Source organism: Silurus aristotelis, assembly GCF_946808225.1.
Source record: "Silurus aristotelis genome assembly, chromosome: 11".
In the NCBI taxonomy this organism is placed as follows: domain Eukaryota; kingdom Metazoa; phylum Chordata; class Actinopteri; order Siluriformes; family Siluridae; genus Silurus; species Silurus aristotelis.
The window spans coordinates 14,349,891-14,372,605 of NC_139584.1; the positions used below are offsets into that span (position 1 = coordinate 14,349,891).

General features: G+C 39.9%; 1 protein-coding gene across 1 annotated transcript in view; it reads right to left on the bottom strand.

Moving 5' to 3' along the window:
• Positions 1 to 3,678: 3,678 nt before the first annotated feature.
• Positions 3,679 to 22,715, bottom strand: part of ptch1 (patched 1) — a 47,350-nt gene continuing 28,313 nt past the window's right edge. Inside the window, exons 16-24 of the mRNA XM_083553617.1 lie at positions 22,290 to 22,432; positions 18,638 to 18,821; positions 16,415 to 16,695; positions 15,054 to 15,191; positions 12,229 to 12,371; positions 8,022 to 8,121; positions 6,372 to 6,683; positions 5,672 to 6,233; positions 3,679 to 4,179 (exon numbers count right to left, since the gene is read on the bottom strand). Coding sequence (XP_083409743.1) covers positions 5,673 to 6,233; positions 6,372 to 6,683; positions 8,022 to 8,121; positions 12,229 to 12,371; positions 15,054 to 15,191; positions 16,415 to 16,695; positions 18,638 to 18,821; positions 22,290 to 22,432 — 1,862 coding nt within the window. The 3' untranslated portion in view covers positions 3,679 to 4,179; position 5,672. The remainder of the gene's footprint in view (positions 4,180 to 5,671; positions 6,234 to 6,371; positions 6,684 to 8,021; positions 8,122 to 12,228; positions 12,372 to 15,053; positions 15,192 to 16,414; positions 16,696 to 18,637; positions 18,822 to 22,289; positions 22,433 to 22,715) is intronic.

Consider the following 22,715-nt stretch of genomic DNA (forward strand, 5'->3'; position numbering starts at 1 on the left):
GAAGTATGTGAGGGTGGTGCAGGACATGTATGAGGACAGTATGAAAGCAGTAAAGTGTGCAGTAGGAACGACAGACTGAGTTAAGGTGGAGGTTGGACTACAACAAGAATCGGCTCTGAGCCCTTTGCTGTTTGCAGTGGTGATAGACAGGTTGACGGATGAGGTCAGACAGGAGTCTCCATGGACTATGATGGTTGCGGATGATATTGTGATTTGTGGTGAGAGTAGGGAGCAGGTTGAGAAGAGCCTGGAGAGGTGGAGGTACACGCTGAAAAGAAAGGGAATGAAAGTCAGTAGGAGTAAGACAGAGTACATGTGTGTGAATGAGAGGGAGGGCAGTGGAGTGGTGCGGTTGTAGGGAGAAGAGGTGGAGAAGGTGGAGGAGTTCAGGTACCTGGGGTCAACAGTGCAAAGTAATGGAGTGTTAGAGAAGTAAAGAAAAGAATGCAGGCATGGTGGAGTGGGTGGAGAAGAGTGGCAGGAGTGATTTGTGAGAGAAGAGTGTCTGCAAGAATGAAAGGGAAAGTTTATAGGACTGTGGTGAGACCTGCGATGTTGTATGGTTTAGAGACAGTAGCATTGAGTAAAAGACAGGAGGTGGAGCTGGAGGTAGCAGAGCTGAAGATGTTGAGGTTTTCGTTGGGAGTGCCTAAGATAGACAGGATTAGAAATGAGTTTATTAGAGGGACATTGCATGTAGGACGTTTTGGAGACAAGGTGAGGGAGGCGAGATTGAGATGGTTTGTGACATGTGCAGAGGAGGGACATGGGGTATATCGGTAGGAGAATGCTAAAGGATGGAGCCACCAGGAAGGAGGAAAAGAAAGACCAAGGAGGTGGTTTATGGATGTGGTGAGGGAATGCAGATAGTTGGGTTGAAAGAGGCAGATGTAGAGGACATGAGGGGATGGAGGCAGATGATCCGCTGTGGCGACATCTAATGAGAAAAGCCAAAAGAAGAAGATTCACAAATGCTGATTAAATCTCTGTGGAAAACTGTTCTGTGCTCGGACAAATATAAATTTGTATGTCTTTTTGGATATCATGGATGCTACTTCTTCCGGACTACAGAAGAGAGAGACCTCGCGATTGTTTGTTACTCATAAGAGGTCGAGGTTGCACTTTATATGTATATATAGACAGTGGGTCATTTCTTAACCTCATATACAGTTGCTTTGCATGAAAAAATAAATGCAGTATCTTTTTATAACTGATATGAACGCTGTTGGTCACATGACAGACTCCATGCCAAGTAACAACAGTACAACATGTTTTATTCATTTAAAACAAAAGAAAGAGACAAATAAGTTATAATATTTTTATTTGTTAGAATTCTATCAGTGTTTGAACATTATTATTTAGAGAGCTAGTACATCTTTTTTAAATTCTACTTTCATGGCTAGCTTTTCACAAAACCCGAGCACAGTTTGATCAGAGTTCACTCACTCTGTTTTATGGTAACACTGTAAAAGGGCACTTTAGCTGTCTGAGAACAAGTTAGCAATGAAAGTGTGCACCTTACTGACTCAATGTCTCTGTTATGTTCTCACAAAATAAAAATAAAAAATAAAAAAAAAGAAACACAATGGTAGCATTACATATAAACTCTTTAAAAATATACTTCTGTCAAATAGCTTGACAACTACTATGTACATTACAAAAATAAATTTTCATATAAATAAATTATATGGCATACATTTATCTTTGTAACTGAAAACAACATACATCCACACCGGCCGAGGAAAAAAAAAATGGCAGTTTGTAGTAAAAAAACCCAAAACAAAACAAAAAAACAAAACAAAACAAAAATAATTTTCCTTTTAAAATCCTCTAAGAGCTGTGAAGAATCTGTACTGAAAATGTTATATACTCTTTTTCCTATTTAACATTAGTAAGCACTTTATACACATCAAAATCCTTTAATAAAAGAGCACACACATACACGCACTGACACACAAAATTATAATAGTGTTTTTAGACAGACATAAAAATCCCTGCATTGTTAACAACTGGCATTACGACCATTATTAAACACAATATCTTATAATACAAAAATATAAATATTGCAAAAAAAAAAAAAATACAATACAAAAACTGAATAACAATAGTTGCCAGCCAATGATTCTCTCCGGTTTCTGCCAATGTGACATTTCAGGAGAACACAAAACACGCAGCACACACAAGCGCTAGACGGAAGGCCAGAACAGGAAGAACAAAGAAAGTGGAGACTGACGTACATGTGTCTAACAGGAAGTCGTACAAGGGAGGGGAGGGGTGTTTTGGCCGAAGGAAAAACCATACACGCGCGCAAACACACACACACACATAGTATACCCATAACACACAACCAGACCCAGAGTGAATTGGCTCCGTGACCTTTGACCCTAGAAGTGCTTGTATGCGCCATTTGGCGGTCGAGGAGGAACTTCCAATTAGTGTCATGGCATCGTGTTGTAGAGTTTCATGAGCTGAGGTCAGAGGAGAGAGGCCGCTCGTGCTAAACTGGGGCCAGAGACGGTGGATGGACCGCAAAAAAAACAAACAAAAAAAAACACAGAAAAAGCTTGTCAAGTTCGGCCATTTAGTGGTCAAACCCCGCATGCTGCTCATCGACATAGCTTATCAAAAATGTTATAATGTGAGCGAACGTCACTGTGCTGTCGGAGAAGCTACAGCTGGTTCCACCATGTGAGGTTTAGCTGTATTAGTGTGAGCTGTATTAGCTTGAATATAAAAAAACTAAACAAAAATATAATGCCATTCTATTGTAAAAAAAAAAAGAGAGGAGAGAATGCTACAGAGTGTACAGTACCACTGCAAGTCAGTAGACAACTGCACCTGTACTGTTAAGCAACTTTATTATTGTTTCAACAGTAAGTAATTAAGTTCTGAGCCTCGAGCGCAAGCAAGGCTTCGCACTAAATGGCCATTTTATTATTATTATTTATTGTAATTTTATTTTCATTTACAGTCAACCGACTGAAAGCGAGCCGGAAGGACAGAGGAACGTTCCCCGTGTGGAGCACAGCAGAGCCGCATGCAAATGCTCTTTACGCGTTCTTCATTTCGAAATTCTCACGCATGGCGTGCCTCACCGATTAACAGCGAATGTTTCGTTTTTTTTCTGTTTTTCGTTTTTATACCATCTACCACAGGTTTGTGATAAGCGAGTTATTTGTATAAAACATTACATTCTACTTCAATACACACAAAACACACAATCGTGCACGTGCACGCCCACACAAACACACGGTGCGTGTCGGGTCGCAGTTCCCACACAGTGATGCATTCAAGGACCTGATTTCCGTGTTATGAGGTCTGATAATATGTCCATAAAATAAAGACTACACAGTTATTACAGTTAATATATTAACTAATATATTATTATCGTTTACAAAAAATCCCTGTAGAAATGCACGGGTACTTTCTGAGACGTGGAAAAAAATCCAAATGAGGACTTGGTTATTCGTTTTTGATTACGCCGGCTGAAAGGATGCAGTTTGTAGGCCCTGAAATGAATCAACATGCTTGTTTAGGGTGCACACACACACACACACACACACACACACACACACACACACACACACACACACAAACATACATACTCTCATACATAATATATATATGTATATATATATATATATATATATATATATATATATATATATATATATATATATATATATATATATATATACACATATATATATACACACACACACACATACACGTACATACTGGCTCACTCTTATAATAAAATAAAATTGCATAGAATTATACAGGTACATTACAACATCATCTCAAGCAGCACCATGTGGATGCTGAAAAGTGTGTCAAAGCTTCCTCGTGTCACAGATACACACATGAAGGGAGGGACAGTAACCACCCACACACACACACACCCACACCCACACCCACACACACACACACACACACCCATCCACACGCTGCCCAGTCTGACGACACTGAGCCAGGTCCAATTATAGCTACTTTCACCTGTATTTACACGTGTACACATTTTTTAAATATTTATAGATTTATCTAAGGTAGGTGTATATTAGAGCTATACAGTAACAGAGTGAAGCACCGCCAAGTGCCCTCGCTCTGCAGCACCGTGTCTCCTTCACTTCAAAAAGCGCATGTCCATCTTTGGCCAGTTGTGCTTCAACATTTTAGCCACTGCAAGAGAAAGAGCAAAGCAGTGTTAATGCTGGAAATAGGAACTTCATGTATTCCCCTCCCCCCCTTTTATTTTTTATTTTTACAGTGACAAGTTTAGAGAGGAAATATATAAATGACATTTATTATACTGTCATCTGGTTGTGCGGCACTTTGTACGGGATTGTCAGAGTTTTTTGCATTTGCAGCTTTAGTACTCAAATATCATGGCAAATATCAAATATGTAATAACAGTGTCCATAAGTCATGTCATGTCCAGCTTTTGCCTGGAGACTATTTGTATGCAGTCTAAAAAAAAAACGTCTAACTTTAGAGTATTTAAGACTTTTTTTGCTAATTTGTTTAGGGAAATAAAGGATGTTTTGGGGTGCTGTGTGTAAATGCAATCTACTACTACTACTTTCTTTCGGCTTCTCCCGTTAGGGGTCGCCACAGCGGATCCTCCGCACGTTTGATTTGGCACGTTTTACGCTGGATGCCCTTCCTAACGCAACCCTCCCCAATTTATCCGGGCTTGGGACCGGCACTGAGAGTGGCTGGGGATGGTTCCCTGACCGGGGATCGAGCCCGGGTCGCAGCGGTGAGAGCGCTGCATCTTAACCACTAGACCACCAGGGGACCCTGTGTGTAAATGCAATAGTTATTCATAATCAACACTGTCTCAGGCATACAACCAGCATTATCCTATAAATACCAACCATATATCCATGGCAGATGAAGTACATAAACCATGTATTTGAGTGAAAGTAGAGACACAGTAGGTAAAATATGACTCCAGTTAAAGTGCTCCCTTTAAACTTTCACTTAAGTAAAACTACACAAGTATTTGCATTCAAATGTATCCAAAGTATTATGATGTATTATGGCTATAATGTTCCTATTCCTATAGTTTATGTGAAAAAACTCTGTTACTCTCAGGACACCAATCTATTAAGCTTCTTTTCAACTACTTAAAAAAAAGAATCGTGCAAATAAAGCCACAGGTGTTGTATCAAGTTTGAGTCAGGAGTTTCTTCCATCATTTATTCCTTTCTAAATGTTCTGCTTGCTGTTGAACTGATGCTGAAATGAATGATGGAGGCAGATACCACCAAGCGCCAATCAAAACGAGTTTAAAACAGCGTGCGCTCTACCCTGATTGGTGGCTTGCTATGTGATTGACCGGTTAAGTTTTTTATCTGCTCATAAATACATTTTCTTCGTTACTGTCCATCACTGTATGCTATAGATGCCATAGACAGACCATGGGTTTTTATAATTGGAGGAGTATGCAGCAATGTTTGTAGTATAAATTTGAAGACCAAGTTTAAATAAATGCTTTAATTTGCTAAATAAAGATAAGAAAATCCTGCACATTTTTTGTCACTGTAATTTATTTCAGAGAAATAATATAAATAATATAGTTTGGTATCATTGTCGTGGTTTATTGTCATTAAAATCTCCATTTACTGGGATAGCTGTGCAGAAATATTACAGTACTACATAAGCTCACCTCAGCTGGAGGCACTCGTGTGGTGCTCAGTGTGAGAAGTGACCTCTAAATCCTGCAGCTCGAGGCCCTCCACTGTGGAGTCTGCACTATAGCGCTGCTCTGTGAAGGGGACATGCGGGTCAGGGAAGTGCGAGTCATGAGCGTAAGCTCCCTCTGAAGTGCGGTAGCTGTCACTGGAAGGGTAGCAGGGGTAGGGGGCGCTCTGGCCAGGCACGCCTGGATGCACAGCCACTGTAACCGAGGCTGATGCAGTCACAGTAGTGATGGGCTGGCAGAAGGCGGGGCCTGAGCCGGGGTGCATGGAGTGAGAGTAAGTGTTATGGGAGTGAGTCTGGCGGGCCGCCGAATGTTCTCTGGGCCCATATGGGCCGGCACTTTCAAATGCGTCCGTGCGCCGCCTCTGAGGGGGAGGAGCCTGTCTGGGCCCAACATCCCGCTTGGGTTCCCGGCCAATGTGTCGACGAGAAAGCGGAGGTCCTGCATTCTGAGTGTGAGGAGGGTGAGTGGAGCGATAATGTGGTGGCTGCTGCTGATTCTGATGCTTGGAATCATTTCTCCCAGCCTGCAAACAATTTTTTACAAACATTAAATATGGTATACAAAAGCTATTTTTTATTGCACATATTAATGCTGTTAAATACAAGACATGAGGCCTAAAGAATATTATATTGCACTTTAAAAAGAATGTCCTTTCTCTTACTGGGTAAGAAGGCGAACTGCTTTGCTCTGTATGATTAACATTTATTTCGGGCCCGATGTTAATCTGCATGTTATCACATTCGGATCTAGGGCCTCTCCCCCTACTGGCCTGGAGGTTGTTGTGCTTGAGCTCCTGGCTGACGCCCGAGGCCGTGGAGTTGGAGCTGTATTCTGAGTCGGACGAGTCTGAGCCAGTTCCAGTTGTTGAAGTGGTGGTGTGGTTGGGCTGCATGGTGAAGTGTACCACTGGAGGATAACGTTCTGGAGTTGGAGTTGGAGTTGGCAATCGGCTACGTCCGTCCACCGGAGACACCTTAACACACACAAACAACAACAACAAGAAAAAACATTAAGCATCTTTTACTTCTCTCAGTGTTGTGTGACTATTAACAACACCGCACATAACCGACTGTGTGTACAGACAGATATCCACTAGCACAGGGGTCTTTCCACTAAAATTGCTTAAGGTTTAGTAAATGAATCCTCCTCGCCAGCTGAGGTCCGGACAATTATATACCTAAAAAACCTGAATTGCTGTTTTTTTGCCAGACTAAAGAAATGAGTGTGGACATTTTTATTGGACACATTATAAATGAATAAATAAAAGAAAAAGCTCAAGTGATTTTGTTTCTGCTGAACTGAGATTACAGATCATAAGTAATGAACGCATGCCTCACTGGTTAAAAAACTAAACAGAAAGCTCATATCACATTTAAATGTCACACTTATTGTCTCTACATAACTAAATGTATCTAATGTTTAAACGTTGCTCTCTTCTATGCTTCATGTTGCATTGGTAAAAATATCCTCAGCAATATTATTCAGAAACACAAACAGGCAAAGTGCCAATGTTGGAAAAAAAAAAAAGTGCAAGAAACGCTTTATCTGTTCATTTGTACAGTATCTTTAAGTCCAAATAAAATCTGTAAAGGGCTTATTATGTTTCCCTAAAATCCACTGTATTCTCAGTGAACACTCATATGCTCGTTGTTGACTGCTGAGTTTCTTCAAGGTGTCTATGTTTAGTTTCCTAATGGCGTTTAATGTTTCTACTTTTGACAACCGCAACTCCGAGCAAATGAGATACATACAGGCCTCGTACACCTCGATGCAGGAAGAATAAATGCGCATTTTTAAATCCATTCTTCTCGAAAAGAACTATTTTTTTTTTGAGAATGCCATTGTTTTTCACTCAGTGAAAGTTTCATCTGTTTGCGCATCGCTCTGTGCTCGCTTCACTGCATGTCTGATCATAGCAACACTGCGCATCGTAACTGTGTCTTGATCTGCCTGATATAAATAAGATTTTATAAAAAAAATAGCGTTTGGCATATATTTATTTCATTGTGTGAAAAGGCTTTGCGGTCCCGCTGGACGCATCTTGGGGTCGGGAATCCCCCCTTGCACTAGCATGTTGTGAAACATCACCAAATCACCAAGTTGACTGAGACCATTATAACTATAAGTATTATTTTTTCCTCCTCAATCAAACGTCTTGATCACTGCTATAGATAGGAAAGGGCTGAAGTGGGTTCAGGCACTGAGGTCAGAAAGCATGTGGTGTGTGGAGCATGTCTCTGCATAGGTGTATGCAGAGTGTATATGCTGGTGCCACACAGGATGGATGGATTGACCTGAGAAATCCTCTTACCTCAGGATAAGGGCCGAAGTAGGACAATAAGACCGGGAGCAGCACCAGGCCATTCAGGACCCCCAACACGGTCAGGATGGCCAATACAGCAAAGAAATACCTACAGAAACACACAGACAAGTGTTTAACATGGAGGAAACTCTACAGTAAACCTCTTATACATGTATGACCGTAAATTATTTGTAAAAACATATGTATATATTTCAAAACACACACCGAGGAACCCCCACACACCCTTCACCACATACTCATAAACAGGAAATAATCATTAAGCTCAGAAACTAGTTTTACCTTCTGAAAGTCTCCAAAGAGGGCTAGTCTTTTAAGAGAGCAGGACAGAAAAGCTGGAGACATAATTAGTTGGTTAATTCAAAGGCATGGAAAAGAGGGGGATGAAAAGAGGGAGAGTTTTCTTTTCTTTTTTAGAAGGGGTGAGCAGAGTACAAGCAAACATAGGCTAAAGCAAAGTGGGAAGGAATGTGGAGTACTTGGGAAAAAGATGAATCACAAAGGGACAGGGGCCTCTCTACCTCGCTCTTAAAAAAAAAAAGGAGTAAAAAGAAAGAAAGAAAGCAGAAGCAAACAAATGAAATGAAGGGTATAGAATTTAAACAATTTAGTCTAGGAGGAAGAGAGGACGAAAATCTACGGGCCCCCTCTTACTTGGCCTCAAGCTCACAGTCACTCTTTCTGTCTCTTTCCTCGCTCTGTCGCTGTCTCTCTCTCTCTTTAAGCTGCTGAAGAAATTTTCCTGCCTTTCACAATCCCTTGGTCTAATTAAATCTTTGGAGTATCAGGTAAGACCCTCCCCAAACCGCCTTGACAAATCCCCCCTGCCATCTTCCTTCTCTCTCTCTCTCTTTATTATACATAGCTTTACTTCTCTCTAGGCCAGCAATACATCTGTGCAAACTACAGCAGCTCAGATTTCAGCTTCCATCTTTCACCTAATTAAAGAAATGCTCATAAGAGGCTTTTTAAAAAGAATTAGAAGAAGGAATTTAGACCATATAGTCTCCTCCTTCTCTTCCTCTCCCCACACAATGGACATGTAAAGGTAAGCATTTGTTCAGTTTCCAAAGCAAACCACTGAGAAATGGGTGACACCAAGCCAGAGCCATCACTGAAAGTAAGTTTTCTACAATTGTGTGTGTGTGTGTGTGTGTGTGTGTATGTGTAATCTCCTGCCAGTTGATATGCAGCACAGCTGGGCCTCAGACTAAACTGCACTTCCTCCACCAGGCTTTCACACCTGAACAATGTCCAGCTGCAGTCACACAAGGAGAAATCAATCTCCAGCCCTGTAGTTTCACACTGTGCATGTGTATGAGATGGCTTTTTTGGTCAAGTACACAAACCAAATAAACCTAAGAAGGAAATTCAGATGCATTGAAGTGCTATAATACAGAGCTACCAAACGTTTAACGGTAGGGGTGTGATGGTACACGTATTTGTACTGACTGATTTCGATATAGGACTTTCTGTACAGTGCAAATGTGTACCGAACGCAATCCTTGTTTTACCTGCGTAACGTTTAACAGGTGAAATCTAAATTCCCTCAGGAAGATATTAAGTGGTGGACAGCAAGTTTGTTTAGCCTCCACCTCATGGCTACATAATCCAACCACATTTGTACTGCGCATATGTGAAAACTCAGATTTTGTTCCTGTCATCACCAAAATTTTTTACGATATGGATTCTTTTGCGTTTTATGTGCAGCTTCAAGAATTTTTGCCATTTCTGGCATTTCCACATATCAAGGGAGTGAATGAATAAATGAATGAATGAAGGATGAAAGGAATAAATTCATTTATGAATAAATAAATTGAATGAATAAATAAATATTTATATTATTATTGTAATATTTATAGATTTATTATTATAATATTTATACTATATCATAAATATTACCCAAATGGGGGCTAACAAATTTGTATAATTCTTTTTCCCATTAATTTAATTTATCAATTTAATTTGTGCCAATTTAATTCGATTACTCAATTTAATTAATATAATAAAAAAAGTGTATTGCATTAATTTGATTTATTTTTTAAAATAATAAATTATGTTAAAATGAACAGGCAGTTCTTTGCTTTGCTTTTCTTTCCCCTGACTGTACCAAAATTGATCTGAACTGTGACTTAAAAACCGAGGTACGTACCGAACAGTGAATTTGGTGTACCGTTACACCCCTAGTTTAAAGAAGTAAGCCACCTTAATATGCTTTACAATATCCATGAATCAATTCAAAAGTGCGATTTTTTTTTTTATATATAACTTGAGCAGCAACAATCATCCTTATGTCAAAACATTATTTGCTAAATATATCAAAATGTCACTACATACTGGGGCTCTAGTATTCTAGTGTTCAGTTCCTATTGTAAGTGCTTGCTCAATGGTTAAGACATTAAACTTTGGATCGGAAGGTAGCGAGTTCAAATCCACTAAGCTGCCACTGCTGGAACTGTGTAAATGCAAATACGAGTTGTGCAAGTTTGCTTGCTCTTACACCCATACGGTGGATTCAGTGGACTGACACAGGGCTTAGAGAAACATTTGGAACAGGAGCTCAGACGTGTGCACCTGTGTTGGCATACTGGTTTACTGCACCCACCACTATGAAATTTAAAATGACTGCCTTGTCCAAACATTAAGCTCCAAAGGTCTGAATTATGGAGGATTTTACTGAGTCAGTAGATTCTTGATTGAGCGCACTGTTTGAGGAGTGCGATTTTTCCACCGATGAGCGATATTGCCAGAGATGGAGACAAACAACAAAGAGCGTTTCTGTGATGAACTGCACGGTCCATTTAAACGTATCATGTGCCAAAGTGCAACTGAAATGTGAGTTTCAAACGGCAGCCGAGGGCCGTGCCTCCCCAGTGAAATTGACTGAGCGCATACCTTGCTGAGCTTCACGTCTCAACTGTTTGGACTCAAAACATTCAAAGCCCTGACAGGGGAAAGTCAGGGAAACATTTATTTCTGCAAGGCTAGACAAATACAGAACCCACTGTTTACTTTGTTTTTTTTTTTTTGTTTTTTTTTTCATTATTGTCAGGAGCCTGTGTATGTGTGTGTGTGTGTGGGAAGAGGAGGTTGTTTGGTGAAAAAAACAGTGCTGATGTTTCAATGGAGGCTTGTGAGTTACTTTGGCTTTACTGTGGTCTGTTGAGATGCAGTTATGTGTGTGGGGGGTTGTTTTGATGGGCAGTTCAATTGAATTGAATCATTTATTTTCAGGAACTTCATTTATCCCTTCGAAAATAGAAACAGTTTCAATCTAAGACTGGCATAATTCCCACCTCGAATACATTTGGAATCGCTGCTGGATTGTAGCTCGTGCATGTCTCAAAGCCAAAAATGGCCTTCGTTTGTGTTCCGGCAGTCCATAGCGTGCGTTTCTAAAAATGTATGTTTTTAACCACATGGAATCAATAACAATGTTTGTTTGTCTGGGTTGTGAAAATGGTCAAAATGATGACAAATGTTTCTATAGGGAAAAAGGCCCAAAAGAAACAATGCAGCAAAACACACAAGACAGAAATAAGCATGCTCATGCAGAGAGCTGGGAGATTTACATATCACTTAGGAATCATTAACAATGTCCTGAAAAGCGATACGCCTCCTTGCGTTGGAAAGCAAGTGGTTTAAACTTAGCAGCATAACTCCAACTGTTTTCAAAGAATAAAAAAATAAAAAAGTTATAATTAGGCTTGTGCGGTGTAACAATTCATTAATTTACATTACTGGCTTTTACATATATTCTGTAGGCGCTCTGCAGTTTCACATCGGAGTACAGGTGTAAGTTATCCCTCGAAAATATGACAAACATACTCTGAAATTGGAAACATATTTGGTTTTCATCCAATTTAAATAAGTCTACAATGAAATGTCAAATCTTTTTAAAGATAATGCTATTATTATTAATATTCGGACAGTTTTCTCTTTTGCACCAGTCCCGAAATGCTTGTCTTTTTATGGTCTGGATGAGTGATGAGCAGGGAAATATTTACATCACACAAGCGTACTTGTAATAATCCAATAAATGATAAAAACAATAGAGTGGAGAATCCTTGCGTTTTGTTCACTGGCTGATGCAGAATCGTTCGTCATTTTGACATCGACTTAATTGAACAAAACATAAGGGTCCATACTTGAACTGGTTGATACTTGATTCTAAATCAGCGTGTATGTGTGTGCTTACTTGACTATGAAGTCAAACTCGGATCCTGCCAGCATTAGCACTCCAAGCAGGGTTGAGAAGGCTCCGTCCAATACAGGGGCGAACATGTGCTCCAGGGCCAGAACCGCCCGCTTATTCCTGTCTCCTATGGCAGTAAGGAAGGCCTGTGTGGGGCACATGGAATTTAGAGCACAACCAGACCTGCATTTACAGCGCTCTTTTAAAAATGAGCGAAGTTTACTGATACAAGCTTCAACATATAGAAGAATATAACAGCGTTGAGCTTCTGTAATATTGTAATAGCTTCTGTATACAGTGAGGAAAATAAGTATTTAAACACCCTGCTATTTTGCAAGTTCTCCCACTTAGAAATCATGGAGGGGTCTGAAATTGTCATCGTAGGTGCATGTCCACTGTGAAAGACATAATCTAAAAAAATAAAAACCAGAAATCACAATATATGATTTTTAAACTATTTATTTGTATGATACAGCTGCAAATAAGTATTTGAACAACTGTCTATCAGCTAGAATTCTGACCCTCAAAGACCTGTTAGTCTGCCTTTAAAATGTCCACCTCCACTACATTTATTATCCTAAATTAGATGCACCTGTTTGAGGTCATTAGCTGCATAAAGACACCTGTGCACCCCATACAATCAGTAAGAATCCAACTACTAACATGGCCAAGACAAAAGAGCTGTCCAAAGACACTAGAGACAAAATTGTACACCTCCACAAGGCTGGAAAGGGCTACGGGGAAATTGCCAAGCAGCTTGGTGAAAAAAGGTCCACTGTTGGAGCAATCTTTAGAAAATAGAAGAAGCTAAACATGACTGTCAATCTCCCTTGGACTGGGGCTCCATGCAAGATCTCACCTCGTGGGGTCTCAATGATCCTAAGGAAGGTGATAGATTAGCCCAGAACTACACAGGAGGAGCTGGTCAATGACCTGAAAAGAGCTGGGACCACCGTTTCCAAGGTTACTGTTGGTAATACACTAAGACGTCATGGTTTAAAATCATGCATGGCAAGGAAGGTTCCCCTGTTTAAACCAGCACATGTCCAGGCACGTCTTAAGTTTGCCAATGACCATTTGGATGATCTAGAGGAGTCATGGGAGAAAGTCATGTGGTCAGATGAGACCAAAATAGAACATTTTGGGTCATAATTCCACTAAACGTGTTTGGAGGAAGAAGAATGATGAGCACAATCCCAAGAACACCATCTCTACTGTGAAGCATGGGGGTGGTAGCATCATGCTTTGGGGGTGTTTTTCTGCACATGGGACAGGGCGACTGCACTGTATTAAGGAGAGGATGACCGGGGCCATGTATTGCTAGATTTTGGGGAACAACCTCCTTCCCTCAGTTAGAGCATTGAAGATGGGTCGAGGCTGGGTCTTCCAACATGACAATGACCCGAAGCACACAGCCAGGATAACCAAGGAGTGGCTCTGTAAGAAGCATATTAAGGTTCTGGCGTGGCCTAGCCAGTCTCCAGACCTAAACCCAATAGAGAATCTTTGTGGGGAGTTTAAACTCCATGTTTCTCAGCGACAGGCCAGAAACCTGACTGATCTAGAGAAGATCTGTGTGGAGGAGTGGGCCAAAATCCCTCCTGCAGTGTGTGCAAACCTGGTGAAAAACTACAGGAAACGTTTGACCTCTGTAATTGCAAACAAAGGCTACTGTACCAAATATTAACATTGACTTTCTCAGGTGTTCAAATACTTATTTGCAGCTGTATCATACAAATAAAGAGTTAAAAAATCATACATTGTGATTTCTGGATTTTTTTTTTTTTAGATTATGTCTCTAACAGTGGACATGTACCTACGATGACAATTTCAGACCCTTCCATGATTTCTAAGTGGGAGAACTTGCAAAATAGCAGGGTGTTCAAATACTTATTTTCCTCACTGTATTTAAGGAGGAGACACTTGGACACATCTTGGTCCACACCTTTAAAACACTTCGAACTCTTATGCACGATATTGACAAATGTTTGTGGACACATGAGCATAAGATTTTTATGGGATTTTTTAAATATACTGTTACACATTCAGGTAATATTTGCTGTAAAAATAACCTCCACTTTTCTAGGAAGCTGCTCCACTAGATTTTGCAGTGTGCTTGTGAAGATTTGTGCTCATTCAGTCACAGGGGTTTTAGTAAAGTCAGGTACTGATGTAGGCTGAGAAGGTCTAAGGCCAGTTCCCCCCAGAGGTGTTCAATAGTGTTGAGGTCAGAGCTCTATAGTATAGTATATAGTAAGATTTTTCACTCCATATAAACCATATATTCATGAAGCTCACTTTGTGCACAGGTCGGGTAATGCTACATCATTCAAAAACAACTTATACAATTGTGCACCTCCAACTCTGTGGTAAAAGTTTGGCGAAAGAACCACATAAGGTTGGAAAAGTCGAGCAGCCGAATACTTTTGTCTGTACAGTGTACATCTCAGAAATGTAGACACATTGAGATACCTTTTTTTAAAGAATAAAAAAATCCTTTTTGCTATCACTTAATAGGTTTGTAGGACTGAACCTACAAAAATCTGAACAGACTTTTCCAGAATCTAGTGGATTATATTGAGGTTATTATTGGAGCAATATATGGGAACAAGTGTGGAATGGAATGTTCAAAAAGCACAAACAAATCTCATGGTCCGTATAGTCTGTTTTTAAGAGAAAAATATTTCCAATTTGTGTTTGAACAAACGAATGCACATATGTATAGAATTGTAAAAAATATTTAGCTCATTTTTAAGAAGTGCACCAATAACAGTAGAGAGGCACTGAAAAATGGATTTGTGTGTGAATCAGAATAAGATCGGACTCACCAGCGCCACGTGGACGGTAAATTCCACACCAATGCCCACAGAGGCAATGAGGATGACCACGGGTACGGCGCTAAGCTTGATGCCAATCAGCCCCATCATGCCGAACAGCTCCACTGTCATCAGAGACAACACCAACACCTGGAGATCAAAATGTATCAAAACTTCATTCAGGGTAGAAAGATTTAATTTAAAAGTCACAATACTAAACAGTAACAATTTGTAGCTACTTTTAAAATGGTGTCTTGTTTTTCGAAATCACCCAGTAGTTTTAAGAGTGTGAACACGGCAAAGAATGAGATGAGGGTTTTGGAATGTTTGAGTGCACCTCGACCCCTGAAAAAATAAAAGCGGCCCGGCTTGCCATGTACAAATTTCCGCGAGGGTGCTTAATTTGGACTTAGAAAGAGGAAAGTAAATGCCATCATCAGTTGATGAGTCTCGAGTTACTTGGAGGCCCTGCTGCCTTTGAAGAGGGATAGAGGGGTAGGGGTTAAGGGGAAAAGAAAAGACAGTGCTTTGGGGGTAGAGGAAAGAACAAGTGAGGCGGAAGCAATGGCTGTATGTGGGGGTGGATAAAGGGGGCTGCTGGTGGCCCAGGACAAAACCGGGATAGTAAAAGTGAAAAGCAGCGTAGTAACATTCTTTTTTCATCCGTCCTTGTAAAGCTTGGTGGATGAGGTGGCTAATCTAGAGAGGCACAGTGACTAAAACACAATCTCCTGTGCACAAAACACACAACAGGAAAGGAAGGAGTGCGAAAGAAATGTATACCTCCTAATAAACTCATTGTATACAAAAACAGAGCCAACACATCAAGGAAACGCTAGCAAAGGGCCGTTTTCATACACCGAGTGTTGCAGTTGCTGTGGTAACCTTGCTGTTTCTCCACGTTTTATTTTAAAGAAAAGCCCCAAAGTGCTCCACATAGACTAAACAAACTCGATCTGACAGTAAAAGATAAACACAAAGACTGAAGCCACGAAAACACACATTCTATTCATTTTCCCAAACGATAAATCCCCCCCCCCCAAAAAAAAAAAACAAACAAAAAAAAATAAAAACCCACAAATTATACAAATATATTGTAACTTCACCTTTTACATTTCATATGAAATGGAAGTTCCATGAAAGGTTGCACTGATAACATAGATGACGTCTAAGCACTATTGTTTGCCTACTTGTGCTCAAATCTTAATAAAAAGACATAACTTTTTTCTCTTTGCAAATGCTATGAACAGAATTTCATGAGTTCTAACAAGAAAAGACACACAAATATTTAATTCTATATTTATATAATATCATTTTCACAGATGCAAAGGGAAAAAAAAAATTGGGATAAAGGCAGATAAAAGACTACTCACAATAATGCCAGCAGTCCAGGGGTTGAGCAGGAAGACAGCACACACGAGAAAGGTGCAAGCAAGCACCACGCTAATAAAGAGCAGCAGCCAGTGGCGCAGGCCGACATACTGCTCCCAGAACAGGAATGGGTATCCGTTTGGGTAGCTGGGCACACCCAGGCGACTGTAGTTGTTGCAGATGGCGCGCACGCTCTCAATGGCCTCCACAAACTGGGGCGTCTCGCGCAGCCCGTTGAGGTAGAAGGGAAACTGTGCGTATTCAATGGGTTCTGCCGCAGGAACTATAAAAACAAAATAAACACAAATTCAATTATTTAAGTTAATTTTTTATTAGCAGTTTCTTTAAATTATTATGAAGCACTAATGAAACAGGGGTACTGCTGTTTTCCCACACAATAAGATAACGTATGTATAAACAGTTCAATTAAACAAGTTGTTGTAACTACCAGGCCAACTCTACCCTCCCTCTGTCTTATTCTACTCATCATCCGATTATGAATGTATAAAATTAAGCACAAACAGATATGCTTCAGAATGACACAAAGATTTCCTCCCAAGCCTTGAGGAGAGAAGGGGCCAAATTACCAGCTATCAGTCCTCAACATGAAGCTGAGTGTCAGCCCTGACAGTGAACTGTTGTAATTATGCTGTCAAAAATAGAACCTTGCCACTACTTTCCAGAACAAACATGCTCTCACACAGAGCCTCGTTAACCACTCAAACATACACAGTGGGTGTGTGGCATTCATATATATATATACAATATGAGTACACAGGTATACAGGTATTCAGTATACAGGTATTTCCCCAGTTACTGTGATTCCACTTACGATTTCTCAATCTTACGATGACGATATCGATAAGATTTTTATATTTTCAATATTTACATTTTTGCGTGACATTTAAATTTCCGTATGCTCCGTTGGGACACTTCCAGGATGTACACATCTCCACGCTTTGTGAGCGGCCGACGGTGAAATTCTTTTCTGTGTTTTTGGTGTTTCAAAGACAGTTTCAAACTCTTGTCTCTCTCCATTTCTTTGGTGTTGCTGGACACTGAAAAGAGCGTGTCCAGTTCTGCCATCCACTCGCACACTGACGCCTAGCCACGCAACCACTGCCACATACATACGTGGTTTTTCGTACCTGTTTTGCTAAATGATGTAGTGTAATTTGTTAAATTATTAACCAATTACAGTATTCGACCCCAAACTGATTAGCATTCTTTAAGACTCCTGGGTACGCTAGGCTATGTCTCGACTTGTGTTGTTTACAATGTTACAAAGGTACAATGCAGTCATCGGAACGCATATCTTAAGTCGGGAATACCTATACAGTAATCCCCCGTTTATCGCGGTGGTTACGTGCCACCCCAAAAATTCTATTTCATGTATACAGTACTGTACTGTATAAACATTTTACTTCATTTTATTTAATAAATAATTATATTTTTATTAATACATTTCATTATTTTAACATAAAACTTCATAAAAAAATTCCCTATAAGTTTTTTGGTCTATCAGCCAAACAAATAATTTATGTGGCGAATGCAATTCCGCGATAAACCGGAGAAAACAAGGGATTACTATATATATATATATATATATATATATATATATATATATATATATATATATATATATATATATATATATATATATATATATATATAATGTATTTGGTTTTTATTTTATTATTATTAATTTTTTTAACATTCTTTTTTAAATTTTCTATTTGTAGTCCACGAGACATCTTGAAATTTGCACCCAACATGCTACTTGTCACCAAAGCTCAGGGCTTTAGATACGTTCCCACCGCTGACTACTGTCACACGAGGATAAAGTGATGTCCTGTGTGTAAAGGGAGTATGCGTGCATGTGTTCTGTATGGACCCCTCTGTAAAATATGACTGTGGCTTAGTGTAATCAGCACTATAAATTTCCATTAAGACAGAAGTTGGACATCAGATAGCTGTGCTGCAGAGGCTCTGCTGTGGAAAAGCAGCAACCTGTAGCTTGTCCCTTCGAAAAGCTCATTTCAGCTCCCAATACAAAAACCAATCTTCTAAGATAATATTATATTAAAATTGTAGCTCAATATAATCCTTCTGTATTTTTTTGTAATTCTTCTGTATTTGACATTTAATAATAAAACGTAATTTTTTTTTTATACTGGCCATGCTTTTGTCATAAATCAGTATTAATGTATTAAAATATTACTGACTCGTGAGCCTGCTGATGGAAATTGAGTCGGTGCGGTCGTGGATCCACTCCGGAGGATGAGGCCGGATGTTGGCCTGAGAAGCTGCATAGGCCACTGGATCATTACTGACCCATGCAGTCAGGTAGATGTAGAAAGCTTTGGGGTTAATAATCCCATCTGCGTCCACCAGCCGGTGTCTGGTGAGCTGAAAAAGGAAAAACATAATGTCCACATTATAACAGAACAAAAAAAAAGGAAATACTATCCCACACTGCCGGTAGCAAAACAGAGAAGAGATATTTTAGCGGGAAGCCTGGACACTTCATAGCTCCAGCAAGCATGTCGGTTGGTGCACTGGGAATTTAAAATTGCCCCTTCATTGTAAATGAGTGTGTGCATGGTGCTCTGAGATGGACTGGTCTTACATTCAGACACACTGAATCTGAATAAATGAATGGATACCATATATAAATGAATTTAATTCATTTCTATATAAATGAATCGCGATTAATCGTACGATTGTCATGAGTTAACTCGTGATTAATCAGAACTTAATTGCCCATTTTTATCTTCTTAAATTAATACTTTTCAAGTTTTTATTACTCTAATCAACATAGGCATGTACAAATATGGATGCTTGAAAGCAAATGTGTGTTTATTATTGGTAAAACCATATTCAACATAGAGCATGAAGACAAAATATTCTCGTAAATGTTTTAATGTAATTATGGTGGTTTAAATTACGTAAATCATCCAGACACCAAACGGAGCCTTTGCTATGTTTCCAAACGAATGATTTAAATTGGCGGATGTGTGCATCATGGCGGACTTTGGTGCTTGATTTGAGTTTTGGCGAATCAGTAAAACAAATGTTTAGTGATTTAAAAAGAAAAACATTCTATCAAGTTTATGATGGTTTTTTTTTAATCTCTGAGTAAAGAAAGGACGTCGTGAATAAATGTGTGTTGAGTTAAAGGGTTTAATCTCGCCTGTTTTATATTTATTTATTTAAATAAAAATAGTCAAACTGAAATGTAAAATTTATAAAATTACTGCCATTAAAATGAATTTGCATTAACGCCTTAGTAACACTTTAATTTTGACAGCCTAATATATATAAAGAGAGATATAAAAACTTTATTGGTTTATCTGTTTATTAGCTAAATCTTACACAAATTCTGACAGAAGCCTAAAGTACATTTCTTTCTAAGAAAATACCATATACAGGTAGACCCCCAACCTTCGACGTAGATAGGGACCGAAAAACCGGTCGTAATTCGAAAAGAGTGACTACGCAGACATAAACAGGCACTGTAAACACATTTAAAAACATTTTTACATAGTACAAATAAAGTAAATTAAAAAAAAGAATATATATACATAATTGTTTATATGTATATATATTATATGTAGCTACAGGCCCATATCCCCAGTAAGGGCAGTAATTAAGACTTGAGAAACAATTGGAGCTGTACTAGCTTAAGAATGAGGTGAATTATACAGCATTAAGTCAGCTAGTATGGTTTTTTTTTTGCACCTCAATCTTATCCAGGCTGAGAAAAGTCAACCAGAACAGCACTAATCTTTCCTTTCCTCCTTCCCTTACACACTCCTTGCAGGGGGGCTTAGTGAGTTACCTGCTGAGAAGGTAAAACCATTACGATATGTTGCTCTGTGCCATATGCACTTTTCTGGACAATAAATCCACAGTCTCTGAGTCTGGAGGTGGTGGAGGCTCTGTGTGTGTCTGCTTGTGGGAAAATATGCGTGTGTGTGTGTGTGTGTGTGTGTATACAGTGGGTGGGGGTAAAGAGAGGGAGAAGGAGAGAAATTGCTTGAGTTAGCGTAACAATAAAAAAATTGGCCAGAGTCCCTGAGTGCGCCTGTGTGCAGTTAACCTCGCTGTTAACACAGAAGGAAATGCCACCCAGCAAATGGAGGAGAGCTATAAAAATAACACAACATCTGTACAAATGTTGCTAACACTTGCTTCTCCTGACCCCTATTGATACCCAGGATGCCCGGCGCCACAGCAGACTCCTACCCGATGGATAAAAATAGGGAAGTTCCGAAAGCCATAATTAATTGAAATTTTTAGAAACATAGTGTTTCAAATGTCACCTAAAAAAAAATCATTATTATATAAGCTGTGGATTAAAAAACCTGCTATATAGAAATCATATAAAAGTTTCCATCACATATAGTATGGTGACGAAAAAAAATGGCTAAAATAGAAAAATATATCTACATAATGTCCTCTTAATTGTTTAATTACTTACAATTCCATTTAATTGAAAAATATATATTCTTTAAAAATATCTCTCACATACATACACACTAACCAAAAGACAGCAAAAGCTCCATGTCCATTCAAAGAAGACATGGCAGTAGTTCTGAGAGAAAAAGAGAAGAAAGATGGGTGGAATGGGGAGGGGGAAAAAGTGAACTTGGATTCCGAAGATCTGGATCGAATTAAGCAGCAGGATACGCAACAACTGTATGTCTTCAAGCTGTCACGGGAAGCCCACAGTGCGAAGCCGGCGGCCCTCTGGCCTGCTGCCACCCTTCTTCACTCACAGGCACAGGAAATGACATCACAGGGCCGCACACCAACACGGGCAGGCTGCCTTTGCGTCCCCCCACCACCACCGTTCCTCCATCCCCGACTGCACTGGCCACTGCTCAGTACAACGACCACACTTAAACTGAGAGGGGGATTGTTCCAGCGTTCCAGCTTTCGTGGAGGAGTAAACATGCAGACAAGACAGCGTGCATATCGGCCTCGCTGGACCCCTCTCTTATTTACATTTCCCTCTTGTCTGCTATTTCTTACTGAGCAGTAACTGGAAGCATTGCAAATATGTTAACCTGTCATTTTTAATGTGTGTGTGTGTGTGTGTGTGTGTGTGTGTGTGTGTGTGTGTGCCCTGCCAAAGGGATACAACGGTTTCAATGAAAGGCTAATTGCTTTTTCAGAGGTGGGTTGCAGCCCCATCGAGAGCTTTAAATTCCTGTGCTCGGTAAAGCAATCAGTGTAAAAGAGGGAGAGAGAGAAAGAGAGAGAGAGAGAGAGAGAGAGAGAATGTGTGGAGGGATGGGGAGACAAGAAGAGAAATGGAGGCAGAAAAAAAGAGAAAGGACACAGAGAGTGAGAGAAAATATACATTCATAAGCCACTAGTCCCACTAACATTTAAAAGCTCTTCATGCATCACAAGCTGTGCTTCCTGCATGGAGAACTCGAGATCATAGGTTCCATGAGAAAGCGTTGTGGAGGAAGGACACGTTAAACGCTATCCAAGCAGCTAGAACACCAAACAGCCTATTTACAGATATGCCAGGACATACATTTATCCACGTTAATTCTACATTTTGAAGCCCGAAAATTGTGCGTAACGAGCCGCTAGTGAAAGCTGCTCAGGGTGGCGTCACGGTCTTATGTTTCCCTCCATGCAGAGCAATGTGCTGCACCATAAATGTAGATATATAGGAGCAATTTGTCTCTGACGCTCAGCAGGGAGCACCGCTTTCATGTTGTTGAAGCCTCTTTCACGACTCAAGGGTGAAGGAACTGAAGGATTCGGTTCAGTATGTTTGGAGCAACCTGGAGCCTATCGTGATTGTCGCGTGTTTTGAAATTGTTTTTGGAAAAAGAAAGTGTGTGGGACGCTCACCAGGTTGAGGTTGATCGGCTTCTCTCGGGATCCCGTCTGCACCAGGAGCTTGTACGCCAGTACGCCGTCGTCCGAGCCGTTCTCGTAGTCCTTCTGGGTGATCTTGCCTGCCTCGTAGTCCTTATCGAAGGCATCCTGCAGACCTGCACAAACAAACACACACACAGATGTTAATCAAGGTACCTGACTACCGAAAAACACAGATTATACAGATTAAATGTGTTTTGGGAACCATAATACACAATCTCGCATTGTATCATGAACTTTACTTGCATTGTCTTACATTGTTATTCTATTTTAATAATCCATTGCCACATCATTGGTTGGTTTGGGTGCATGATCACAGTGATGTTAGTGTCCTTATAGGTCATGGATCGCAACAGTTTATTAAAAAACACATTACTTTTTTTTTTGGCTTAGTATAAA